Source organism: Bos indicus x Bos taurus, chromosome X, assembly GCF_003369695.1.
Source record: "Bos indicus x Bos taurus breed Angus x Brahman F1 hybrid chromosome X, Bos_hybrid_MaternalHap_v2.0, whole genome shotgun sequence".
NCBI lineage: Eukaryota > Metazoa > Chordata > Mammalia > Artiodactyla > Bovidae > Bos > Bos indicus x Bos taurus.
In genome coordinates, this window is record NC_040105.1 from 130,060,232 (window position 1) to 130,073,341 (window position 13,110).

At 38.4% G+C, this 13,110-nt stretch overlaps 2 protein-coding genes across 3 annotated transcripts in view; one reads left to right on the forward strand and one right to left on the reverse strand.

Annotated features, from left to right (window-relative positions):
- The window catches only part of FRMD7 (FERM domain containing 7), a 34,385-nt gene extending 25,135 nt beyond the window's left edge, over window positions 1–9,250 (forward strand). The window contains exons 9-13 of the mRNA XM_027535471.1: window positions 2,722–2,817; window positions 4,155–4,318; window positions 5,715–5,783; window positions 5,902–5,977; window positions 7,060–9,250. Of these exons, the coding sequence (XP_027391272.1) occupies window positions 2,722–2,817; window positions 4,155–4,318; window positions 5,715–5,783; window positions 5,902–5,977; window positions 7,060–8,154 (1,500 nt within the window). The 3' untranslated portion in view covers window positions 8,155–9,250. The remainder of the gene's footprint in view (window positions 1–2,721; window positions 2,818–4,154; window positions 4,319–5,714; window positions 5,784–5,901; window positions 5,978–7,059) is intronic.
- Window positions 9,251–10,099: 849 nt separating this feature from the next.
- The window catches only part of STK26 (serine/threonine kinase 26), a 66,325-nt gene continuing 63,314 nt past the window's right edge, over window positions 10,100–13,110 (reverse strand). For both annotated transcript variants that reach the window (XM_027533836.1, XM_027533837.1), the window contains 2 exons: window positions 12,953–13,089; window positions 10,100–11,869 (listed from right to left, as the gene is read on the reverse strand). In XM_027533836.1, coding sequence (XP_027389637.1) covers window positions 11,845–11,869; window positions 12,953–13,089 — 162 coding nt within the window. In that variant the 3' untranslated portion in view covers window positions 10,100–11,844. The remainder of the gene's footprint in view (window positions 11,870–12,952; window positions 13,090–13,110) is intronic.

Sequence of the window (13,110 nt, forward strand, 5' to 3'; positions counted from 1 at the left end):
AGTTGGGAACAATACAGATGGTCTATTTTGTCCTACATGAAATCTAGTCAAAGAATATTCATGTATTGAGTGCCTTCTATATGTTCTTCATTGTATTATTTTCTTAAAAAAGTTTTATTGAGCTGTAATTTGCATACCATGAAATTCATCTGTTTTAATGGTACAATTCAATGAGTTTGAGTATATTTATAGTTGGGAAGCAATCCATTCATCTTTCTATCAGTATATTTATTGTACATCCACTCTGCGCCAGGCACTAGAGGTACAGAGGTAAACAGGAATGATCCTGACTTCATGGAACTTAAATGCTAATAGGAGGAAGACAGTTAAGCAAGTAATTATAAAAAAATGTGATATGCTTTGTGCTAGAAGAAACAGGATGATACAGTAACACATGTGAAAGGGACTTAACATTTAAGCAACACCAAAGGGATAAGGTTGGCAGATGAAGGAGAGTGTTCCAGGGAAAGGGCACATGGGCGAAGGCCCTGAAAAGGATAAAGGATGACATAATTAAGAAGCTAACATTAAGCATGACACATGGCTCCTGTCATTAAGATAGTCACAATTTATTTTGAAAGACCAGAGAAAGAATGGTCAATATCAGACAATAAATAATCAAAAGCTAATCTATCATATTTACTTTAGTTGCACAAGGAGTATACACAACAGAAAAATGTGGTTACCTGTAGAGAATGGTTAGATGGGGACAGAGATAGGAGTGGCAGTGGTGGGAGTGAGACTTCTCAATATATTTATTTTTGTACCCCCTTTGATTTTGGACCATGTGAATAAAAACCAAAAGAGCTGATCTGTTCGGGTAGTCCAGGAGAGCTAAAGGAGTGCAGAGGAGTTGGAAACGTGTGTGGGCTGGGACAGTACTATAGAATATCCTAGACGAGGTGCCATCAGAGCTGGCAAGAAGGCTTGACCATGGGGAAGTCATTCTGGTAGGAGAATGAGGAGACCTGTGGGGGCAGTGGGAAAGGTACAGAGTTGGATGGAAAGGTGTTTTCTGGGAGTAATGGGATCAAAGTTATAGTCAATATAAGGGCAAGAAAATCCAGCCAAAAGAGTTTCAAGTTGATTCAGGCAGTGAGTGAGGAGCTATTGAAGGTCTTAGAGTAAATGAGGTGGCAGGATAAATGGGATTTTTTTAAGCAGTTCAATCTGGAAATATAGGAAGGGGTGAGATTAGAGAAGCTATTCAGTTCAGTTCAGTTCAGTCCAGTCACTCAGTCGTGTCCGACTCTTTGTGACCACATGGACTGTAGCATGCCAGGCTTCCCTGTCTATCACCAACTCCTGGAGCTTGCTCAAACTCATGTCCATCGAGTCGGTGATGCCATCCAGCCATTTCATACTCTGTTGTCCCCTTCCCAACATTAGGGTCTTTCTAATGAGAAGCTATTGAAGTGCAGGTTTCCCCTGCTTCAAAAGTAGAGCGTTCCTATGAAACCTTTCCTAGCTGACATGGTGTAAAGTGAAGAAGCATTAACCTGAGGACACATCTTCCTAATGGATGTACAAGATAAATCGAGATAAAGTACTGGCTGGATGCTGAGCTGCTGAGTGGAGTGTAGTTCCTGGGGAAGGAGCATAGAGATGCCACTCGTACTGCTTGGCATGTGCACTACTTTATAACACCTTGATGCAAAACAAATGCTGATTTTTATTTTTGCTCCCCCCCTTTTTTTGTAAGAGCAAAATTCCTCTTTGGATTTCTTTGAGTTAGTGAAAACAGGTAATAATGTGGGTTTTTCATGTAATAAAAGCAAAGTGGCATAAAGCAAACTTTTGAAAAGCAGAGGACCCCTCAGTTCAGTTCAGTCCCTCCATCGTGTCTGACTCTTTGTGACCCCGTGGACTGCAGCACACTGGGCCTCCCTGTCCATCACCAACTCCCAGAGCTTACTCAAACTCATGTCCATCGAGTCAGTGATGCCATCCAGCCATCTCATCCTCTGTCGTCCCCTCCTCCTCCTGCCCTCAATCTTTCCCAGCATTGGGGTCTTTTCCAATGAGTCAGTTCTTCGCATTAGGTGGCCAAAGTATTGGAGCTTCAGCTTCAGCATCAGTCGTTCCAATGAATATTCAGGACTGATTTCCTTTAGGATGGACTGGTTGGATCTCGTTGCAGTCCAAGGGACTCTCAAGAGTCTTCTCCAACACCACACTTCAAAAGCATCAATTCTTCAGCACTCAGTTTCTTTGTAGTCCAACTCTTACATCCATACATGACCACTGGAAAAACCATAGCTTTGACTAGATGGATCTTAGTTGCCAAAGTAGTTTTTTCTGTGACCTCCCTATCCTGGTTAGAAACCTTTCCCTTCTTACTTGCATTTCAGAGCAGGTTTGTGTCCCACCTAGAATGCCTTCTCTGGCCATAGTCAAGTGAAGTCACTCAGTCGTGTCCGACTCTTTGTGATCTCGTGGACTGTAGCCCAACAGGCTCCTCCATCCATGGAATTTTCTAGGCAAGAGTACTGGAGTGGGTTGCCATTTCCTTCTCCAGGGGATCTTCCCGACCCATGGATCGAACCAGGGTCTCCCGCATTGTGGGCAGACGCTTTACCTAATACAACTGGATCAGTCTATACAAGAGATAGATCAAGGACAGCCCTGTTCATGTGATGCATTTTCCAACAGGTTCACATTGTCTTACAAACCAGCCTGTGCTGATATTCATCCTGAAATCTGCCATGTGTTTTGTTATAGGGAAATACAAAGATCAACACTTTCAACTGGGCTAAAATCCGAAAATTAAGTTTTAAGAGAAAGCATTTTCTCATCAAACTTCATGCCAACATCTTGGTAAGTAGCTTCTGAATAAATTCTTTTACTTTCTACTCACTTGAGATTTCTTGGTTGGTTCTGCAAATGATTGGATTGTGAGTGGTGAAAGCTGGCTGGCCCCAACCAGTGATGTGCTTCCTTTTTTGCCTCTATATAAATAAACCAGGGCTTTGGTCAGATTTTCACTAAAGGCAAAACACTAAGAAATCCTATTGGCAGTTCAGAATGAGTAAAGTGATAGGAAAATGGGGTGGCTGGGATGAAAGACAAGTCTCCTTAGACATCATTTTTCAGGGATTTGATAAGTCAAATGAGGGAGCCCAGATCTAAGATTGTGTCCATATTAATTCAAAGTTATTTGCTTGATTTTATAAAGTATTTTCATCTTTCCTGAAGCAAAAAAAAAAAAAATTGAACACCTACTATGTGCCAAATAACTGAACACCTACTCTTTCCCAAAGCAGGATGTGGGGATTGGGTACATTTTAAGCCAAAGAAGCAATTATTGGGCAAGGCTGCATTGTACAGGGTGAGACAAAGGGGCTAGAAAGAATTTTTATGACTATAAAGGAAATGGAAGATATGTATCAGCTACTTTTTTGGCCTAAAGATAATTCATACTACAGATCTTAGCCTTAGATAAAAATATTCATGTGAGCAGTTCAGAAGACTGAATCTAGTGTGAAGCTTGTGGAGAATCCCAGGGCTGTATCCAGAGACCTGGAGAGGAATGGGAGAAGGGGAGGAGCAAAGTGTATTGGGGGTATATAGTGAGTCAGGGGATGGGGCAAACTTGTACTTTAGGTCTGTAAGACCAAGCTCCTCTGCAGCAGATTAGGAGAAGCTAAATGAGCATCACACAGCACCATAGAACAAGGCAGCATAAAGAGGGAGAAATGTTCTAGCTGGTGTGTTACAAAGACTCGTGTATACGCAGTCATCCTATAAAGCCTACCATTTGTAAGAAAAATCTCCTCCCTCCCCCTTTCCTGTTGGTCGTTTATAACTTCTTGTCACCTTGAAAGGGTGCCCTTTGATGTTCATTTTAACCTAATTTACAACTTCATAAAATGTTCCTGGCAGAGAAGAGGGGGTAAAAGGGGGTGTGAGGTGAGGAGGGTGTGCAGAGTAAGACTTGCTTCATAGAGAAGGCTCTGTTTTTGAGCAGTAGCCCTGTCTGTTCCTCGGAAGGTTGCCAATCATTTGATTTCAGTAGGTGTGAAGCCTAAAGGGAGCCAAGTGGAAAATCAGAAGCCGGATGTGGACCCTGGACCAATAGTTTAGCAGGCGTTGGGCTTTGAAGGTTTTTGATATTCTTGAAGGATGTTTTGCTTGATAGAAATTGGTTTATACAGGTGTTGTGCAAAGATACTTTGGAGTTCACCATGGCCAGCCGAGATGCCTGCAAAGCTTTCTGGAAAACCTGTGTGGAGTACCACGCTTTCTTCAGACTTTCTGAAGAGCCCAAATCAAAGCCCAAAACCCTGCTCTGCAGCAAGGGTTCCAGTTTCCGCTACAGGTAATTAAATCTTGCACATAAGCAAACTAAACACACAATTTCTTTTCAATAACAGGGAAGGCAGTAGGAACAGCTTGAATTCTAGAAGCAATAAAGAATCCATTTCAATCACATAAAGGACGATATCCTTAACTGGTCATTCTCTGTGTAACTCATTAAGTCAATATTTTCTAACAGAGAGGCAGGGGAAGGAGTACACCCCACTTAAGGGGTTAGATCAGAATTTCTGCAAGGACAGAGGGGCATATACTGTGGAGAAAATGTAGTCAATGAACCTATTGTTTTCCTTATGTGCAACTTACATGCTAGCCATGGGAGGGCTAGTTCAACAACATCGTTTTGGTTATGGTTAGGCAAAAGATAGGGTGAGAAAGCTTTGTAGGGGCTAAGGGATTAAAGAGGTTGAACAATATGGTAGTAGAGGCTCCATACTACACGTTAACACCTTGGAGAAAAGGAAGCGAGGTCGAAATAAGAACTTGTTTTTACTTGAACGCACCAGCCTAGGAATTCTCTGAAAGACTTTCAAACTCTTAGCTAAGATAAAAATTCTAATTCAATGCTTCCTGTAAAGGATTTTTCAAGTAGTAGAAGCCTGCCTCAGTAAAAAGTGGGATTTTTACAGTGTACATATTTTTATGGAATCGTTCCAAAATGTATTCTACAAATCTCTGTCTTCTTAAACAGATGATACTAAGCATGTTTTGCCCTTTTCTTAATGACCTGAGTTATTATAAACAGTGCTTATTATCCTCTGCCAGCAGCTGTGGTACAGCGACAACCTCAGGGCGGGGGTAGCATGTCAGAGCCTGCACCATAGTGATAAATGGCCCTGACTTTTGGGGTTTTATTATGCTCATGATTTCTTTTTTGGTTCTTGTGTTTCTCCCAGCAGTCAGCTGGTTTTCTTTGCTAGTGTATGTCTGACTGGAGCAACTTTCTTCTACTGTTTAGTTGGGTGTTTTTCTCCTGTCATGGGTTGGGAAACCAGACACATAGCCTCAATAGAAACTATGTGTAAATTTGGAGGAAGGGGAAAGGCCTTTAAAGGAAAGTATATTAGTTTTCATGGCCAGAGTTTGTACCTGTTAAATAGCCCTGTTCAGATGCTTTAAAAAGTTTTCTGGGTTCTGAGTAGTTGAGGTTGCTCTGCCCGATTCTTGGATAAATGAGTATTATTAACATGCTGGTTTGGTGCGCTACAGTTCACAGGGTCGCAAAGAGTCGTACATGACTGAGCCACTAAGCACAGCACAGCGACGTGGTCACAGATTCATGACATATGTCACTCATCCAGACTCTTTTGATTTCAACAATAAATGATGCTTTTGAGTTTTAGTAGCCTACTGGCTTATGAAGAGCATTCATAAAATAGTTTATCTCATTTTTCTCACAGTGGAAGAACCCAAAGGCAACTTTTGGAATATGGAAAAAAGGGGAGGTTGAAGAGCTTGCCATTTGAAAGGTAACCTGGTTTTGTTTCTCTCTGTGATGGTAATTTTTTAAGATGAATTTAGAGTGTTAGAGGGATCCTGTATTCACATGAAGACTATTTCAATTCCTTCTCTGTTTGGGGATTTCAGGAAACATTACCCATCTCAGTACCATGAACGACAGTGCAGGTCCTCCCCAGACCTCCTCTCTGATGTGTCAAAACAAGTAAGGTTTTTGAAAATTTCTTCTTGTTTACGTAAGTGTAATGCATCCACATTTCAAATGCTTCCAAGAATTGATTGTGCCAGAATCTCCCAGTATGTAAAAAGGTGTAAAAAGGTTACTGTGATCAAATAGGCTAACTTCCTGGGGTCTGTCAACTCAGTATCTCCAGCCAATAGAAGACTGCTGGGTACACTGCTGTGTGTACTGTATGGACTGACAAGATCTGGTACAACTTCAAACTGCAACCTGTATTGCTAACATCTTGCAAAATGTAGATCCAAATGAATTTCTATGGCTCTGTATTTTTGAAACTAAAAGCTTCGCCTTTTTACCCATGAAAATCTTAAGTCTTATTGGAAGCTATGAGATCTTGGGTTAATATTTTAAAGTACTTTTGCTATGTAATTTTGTTAATTTAAGAACAAAGTGCTATTATCTTGGAACTGTGAGATGATAGCTTCATTTGAGTTCTATAGTATGAACCATGTTCATTTTTCTTTTGCTCTCCCTTAAAAAAATCTAATTAGAGGTCTCATAAACTCTGTCTTCATTCAAGTCAGAGGCAGTTTTTATCTGAAAGGAATCACAGAGTTATAATGCTGGAAGGTATCATCAAATGTTTAATCGTCTCCTGCCATTCACAGCGTTCCTCCCCACCATTTTACAGAAGGGAGGGAGGAGGCTGGAACAGTGAGGTTAGGAGACTTACTTGAGGTCACACAGCAAGTAAAGACAGAGCCAAGCCAAGACCAAAAGGCAGAACTCCCGGCTCGTGAATATAGCTACTCAGCCATACTGCTTGAAGTCCAAGGCTGGGGCTCAAGTAGATAGAGAATGTGGAGGCCGGGAGTGTGATGGTGTTGAGAAAGGGTAGTGTTACGTCTATTTTTAAGCACATATATTGGGATGCGGTCCAAGTTAGAACCTTTTATGTACGTATTTATCAACCCTGGCAGAGAACATGGGTAGAAATGACTTTGTGAAAAACTACCTTTGCGAAATCAAAGGCTGATTTAGATGCCTGTCCCCACCCCAACCAGATGGCTTTTTCCTTCTTTCACTCGCCTGTCCTTTCTCTCAAGGTGGAAGATCTGAGACTAGGCTATGGCAGTGGGTACTACAGAACTGTGAATGGAGTGCACGCCTCTGAGCCTGTGCTGGATGGCAGGAGGAGAAATTCTGCAGTGGAGGTGACGTTTGCAGCTGAGTTGGAGCATTCCAAACCAGAGGCAGATCCCACATCATTACATCAGTCCCAAAGCAGTTCCTCCTTCCCTTTTATTTATACAGACCCAGTCTTTATCACTGACCCTGATCCTGACACTGATCCCAGAGACTACTTTGAGGAAAGGAGTCCTCTAAGCTCCTTCCAAACAAGCTCTAAGTTTGCTGACAATCCCATGAGCACATCTTCTGGCCTTACAAGCAAAGTGAGTCCAGCAAGGCAGCTTACTTACACAGATGTGCCCTATATTCCTTGTACTGGTCAGCAGGTTGATATTATGCCCCCCCAAGTCTTCTTTTATGTGGACAGACCACCCCAGGTGCCCAGACGGTCTCCAATCATGGCAGAGGAAAGGGAAAGACCAGACAGCTGTCTACAGTCTACTGCAGTGAAGTCAGCCAAAAGAAGCCCAAGGAACATCAGAATGAAGAGCTTTCAGCAAGACTTTCAAGAACTCCAAGAAGCTATGGCCAGGACTACTGGTAGGAGCAATGTGAATGTAGATCTAGAAGAGCAAGATCCAACTATAGAAGATACATTTGCATATAACATTCAAGAGCCAACCCCTAAACGTTCCCAGAGCCAATCAGACATGAAAACGATCCGATTTCCTTTTGGGTCAGAATTTAGACCTTTAGGGCCTTGTCCTGCTCTCAGTCGTAAAGCTGACCTGTTAACATATATGTTTGCAGAGCAGGAGTTTCCAACAGTTTTAATGGATCAGGGAGCTACAGAAAGGTATGTACCTAGTGAATCCAGTGATTCTGAGTCAGAGATTCTTAAACCAGACTACTACTCTTTGTATGACAAAGGAATAAGGTCGCCCATGGCCAGAATCCGCTTGTCTTCTGGTAGTCTACAGCTAGATGAAGAAGATGAAGATGTTTCTTTCAATACATCAACTGCTGAAGATAGGACTTTGCAAAAACCATGTAATTACTTTTTAGCCTAAAATGTGAACCCTATGAACATGTCGAGACCAATTCCATGTTACTCACTTAGGTGAAACATAAGGCACTTTCTGCAAAAACCATTTTCTGTTACTATTCACTAGTATTAAGGGACTCTTCTAAGCTTGGGCATCTAGCTTATGAAAGATCCAGCTACTGCCTCATTCCTCAAGCCTCTCTTCTATTCCCTCTGAATCATTCTGGAACATGCCCTTTCCTCACCAGCACTGAGGCAGAGTGAGGTGGGTATTTGTCATCTCTATTATACATTTCCCCATAGAGACATTATAAATGAAGGCCAGGCTCCTCAACACTGAAGAACAGTAAGAACAGTGACAGTATGGACTGGCATACAAAACTGGCTTCTGATATCATTTAGTGATAAGAGACTGTGACTGTGTTGGTCATTTTAACAACACTGCAACTAAAGGTTTCAGTCCTCATTATTTGTGTGGGGCCCAGTAAAAATGGTCCTGTTTTATGTTAAAATACTTCAATTTTTATAACATATATTAGGGGGAGCATGGCCCTCTTGTACTTCAGGAACAGAAGGAACATAGATCCTTTCAACAGAATACAAGTTTATAATTAATCTAGGACGTGGCAGAATGCTAAACCTTGGAAATTCATGAACTGGTCAGTTTCTAAAATCAGACATCTGCTGATGAGGACAATATGATGTTTGACTTATTCTCTATTCTTAACTAGCTATAATATGTAGTGAAAGATAAAACTTAACATGTTGGTCTGTTTATCTAATTTCTTCTGCAAGAATTAATTTTTTGCCATATCTTGTTGCATGCATGTAGGCAAGGAAATGAGATGAATAGCATTTTAATAAAGAGTGATGGAAACCCATTTACTTAAAAAACAAGTTGTAAGTATGAACTTCCTTTTGTTTTAATCAATTTCAGAAGTGATTGTCTCTAGCCTATAATTAAGGGAAGGCATAGTTAGAGAACAAGGAAAAGGAGGGAAGCAGGTGAAAATGTATAGTCAGGGATGGAGAAGTGGCAGAAATGGGGTAGCTGAAAAGAAAAAGGATAATACTCCACACTGAGTTAATGAACCAAAATTCTATTCTTGACCCTTTCAGGATTTCTCTATTATTCCCCCTTGAAAGGTATATAGCATTCTATTTGAGAACTTTATCTTCTTTTTTTATTTTAATTGTAAGTACAACATATTTACAAGATAATGTTAGGTAATTACATCAAAGAAATGATGCAATTATATAAGCAAGTTATTTTTATATATGACTGAATGGATAAAAGATAGATGGAATAGTTTTCTTACTCTCCTAGTCCTTACACCAGAAAAATCCCTTTTAATAAACCTCACTCTACTGCTTTTTAAAATTCCAGCACTTTCCTTCCTGCTCCTGGAACCAAATCCAATAACTCACAAGTCTACAATAGCTATTTCATAATAAGAATATATGAAGCCCAATCACTTATGTATTAATCATATAGATACTCAAAGCTACATTAAGTTAATCTCTGACCTTTTCTATAGGAAAAACCCAAACTCCTTTATGATTATATGCTGTTTCTCATCTCAATTTCCAGAAATCTTTGCAAAATTTGTTTCTCCAAGAGAAATACAGGGTTCAAATCTGTATAAGATTTTCTATAAAACTATATTAGGGTGACCATATAATTTACTGTCTAACCTAATAAGGACATTTTTGAGTGAAAGAGGACTCTGTTAATAATTTTGTCGGGACAGGAGGCAGAAATCATGACAGATATTCAAGCAGGACAGAAATCAGATATTCAAATTATAGTCCATTGGAGCTATAATCAATGCATAATAAAATTGTGAAGAATATCTTCTAGTTTCCAATGGAAACTCTGATGTTAAAGTTCCAACAATAAATGAAAGGGGAAAGGAGAAATAATTTGAAATAAGTAAAATACCATACCCCTCAAGAAAACAAACATTAAGGACCATGAAATTTAAATATTTATTTTTAAATCCCCCCAAAACATTGAAGTATGCTTACCCAGAAACAGTTTACAGGACTAATAACTAAAATGAATAAGCAATACAATTTTCTATTCATAATGCAGCTGTGCTGAAAGTTTCAAATAATCAATTTAAAAATTTGTTGCTTTTACTTTTATAAAAATATTCATTTAATACATGAGTTGCAAAATTATTACCAGGCCTCTACAAATTATAAACTGTGATGGAGTTTCAGTTAGTTAGCAGGTGAAAATTTTCACTCAACTATTACTTCAAAATAAAATGTGTTAAAAGTAATTATTACAGTATAGGCACCAATGAAAACATTTTCTTGGCATATGACACAACAACAACTTATTCAAGTGTCTGTATTATTACAAAAGAGGAGGAGGTAATGGCCACTTTGACTAAAAACTTATTCTTCACTTGAAGAACATCTTCTAATATTTGGCAATTATTGAGCTTTATTAAAATGACTTTTGTGCAAAACCCAAATTGTGCAGATCCAAACAATAAAACAAACTATCAAAACTAATTAATATCAATAATTCTACAACTACTGAAATACAGCCCCACTTCAGAACTTAGGCAGGCATAATATGTATACTGGGTTTAAAAGAAAAGGGTATTACCCATGTAACAGTACCATAAATATAACTGAAAATTAACTGTACAGTCTAACTTACCTTTGTACGGACAGAAATCATCCAGTACTATGGTTATTTTCATATGAATTAGAAAATGCTTATTTAAATACCCTCTCAAAAATGAACAAATGATGCTTATGTATTGGATAGTTATGAAGAACAAAAATGTATAAATAGTTTATAGGACATTTTAAGACCATGACAAAAATATGCTGGTTTAAATTATATTCATACCTGTTGACCAGGTATTTATAATCACATGATAATCACCTTCTTTTAAGCTCCCCAAATCCACTCATATAATATGCGATTTGAGTTGGTTTTTAAAACGAATCCTTATTCTTCCAGTATTACTGAAAATTCATCCTTGGCTAATTGGTATTGCTTTAACTTCCCAACCATGTTAAATAAGGATCAACCATCTCTTCCATAAGAGAAAGTAAATACTGCACACAAGAGGTACTTCTGTTGCTACATGTTGCCTCTAAACACTACAGACGCAGGGCTCTCAAATGTAATCATTATTGAGCTGCCTGGAATATCATACCCACTTCGTAGAAACATCAATACTTTTCCAGGTTTCATTTCTAAGAGCGTATCAAAAACTTCTATCTTAAGAATGTGTGACTTGTTTCTGCTTCCCCACCAATAGTCATTTTTAGAATATGCTGTGTTTAAAAAAAGCTTTTTGAAGTTTGATGATTATAAAAGTTGAATATTTACGATGACTTTGAACAACCTGTATGTTTCATAAGTGTACAGTTAAGATCAAAACATGAAAAGTATTCATCCTAGTAACTTAAGCAATAATGATACCTAAAAGCAAAACTGTCTCAACATTTACTAGAATACAGGTGAAACTATAGTATTAAAAGTTACTCCTTACAAAATAATCTCTTTAAAATAGAAAATGATAAACACCATCACAAAATAGTTGAATAGCTTCTTCCAAATCTTCAATGTCACAAAGATCCAAAAGGCACATGGAGCTCATGAGTTAAGCATTGGTAAGCTTGAAGTAACTTTGGTGGGTTTCTCTGGGTCCATATGAAATAGAAGCCAATAACGAGAAGTTTCTTAGGGGGATTCATCTGTCGAACACCTATAAAATTAGGAAAAATTTAAATGATGTATAAGTATGCGTGTGTCTATCTTATATCTGTATAAACTCTCCAGTGAAGGAAGTGATTCAGCAGACACAACTGTATTGGGTCTCATCATACGGATGCTAAAATATAAGGAAGTTAAAAAAAATCCCTTCTGTGTCTGACTTTACAACTTCCAATTGATTTGTTTGCAAATTGGAAAAGAGAAGAGAGGTTTTCATTAAAAATTAAGGGATTTTAATTAGCCTCCAATTAAAATAAATAAATTAATTTAAGAAAAACTAAGGGATTTTAAGAGGGGTTTTAGCTGATGAATATAAATAGGCTTTATCAGCTAAAAAGATCTAGCAGAGTATGTTTTACAGCTGTATAGTTTGTTCCAACTTGATCCCAGCGGCATTACAAATACAAAGAAATATAAAGATACACTGAGAAGCCATCTAATGAGATTAAGGCTAAGATTAGTATTGCTTTATAACTTGCTTGAGCTAAGAAGTTGTGTTTGTATATGCATTTTAAAAGGGAATTTAACAATTAAATGTAAGAACTTTACTGAGTGTGAACAAAGTTAAAGCAACAGTTCAAGAGACAGTATAGAAACTGAAATCAACCAAAAGAACTTTTCAGAATCTTCATTTGAGTTTCTCTACCTAAAATCCTTTCCTTAACTTTTCCTATGGGGGTTAAACTTAATGAACTATAGCACTGAAACTGTGAATAGCACTGTGATAAGAACAGCAGCAAGAATGAAAGCATTCCTAAATGGTATTTACAAGGGTCCAAATAAGAATATGCCCCCTGGCCTTTTGTCTATACTCCTACTAACAAAAAAAAAAAAAGAGAGAAAAACAACCAGGCCATTTCATTCAGTGGAAAACTACCTTGTAATGTGTGCAGATAATTCCAAAAGCTAATATTTCAGATGGGCGGCACACAAAACAGTTTTCAATTATATGACTATTAAGAATTGACTTTGTAGGAATAACCAAAATAAGTAGGTAATCATATTATCACATCATAAATGAACATCCAACAGAAAATGTCAAAATAGTTTTTTAAAAATGACATTTCAAGCTTACTTTTGAAATTTTTCAATTAATTTCTTCACCATTTTATCTGTAATGCCAGGACAGGCAGCTTCGGCCACGGCAATACTTTTCTCCAGTTCTTCGATTGCCTGATTCCTGCTTGCATTATTCTCATCCTGCTGTTTAAGCTGAGAAAGATCAATAGCTAT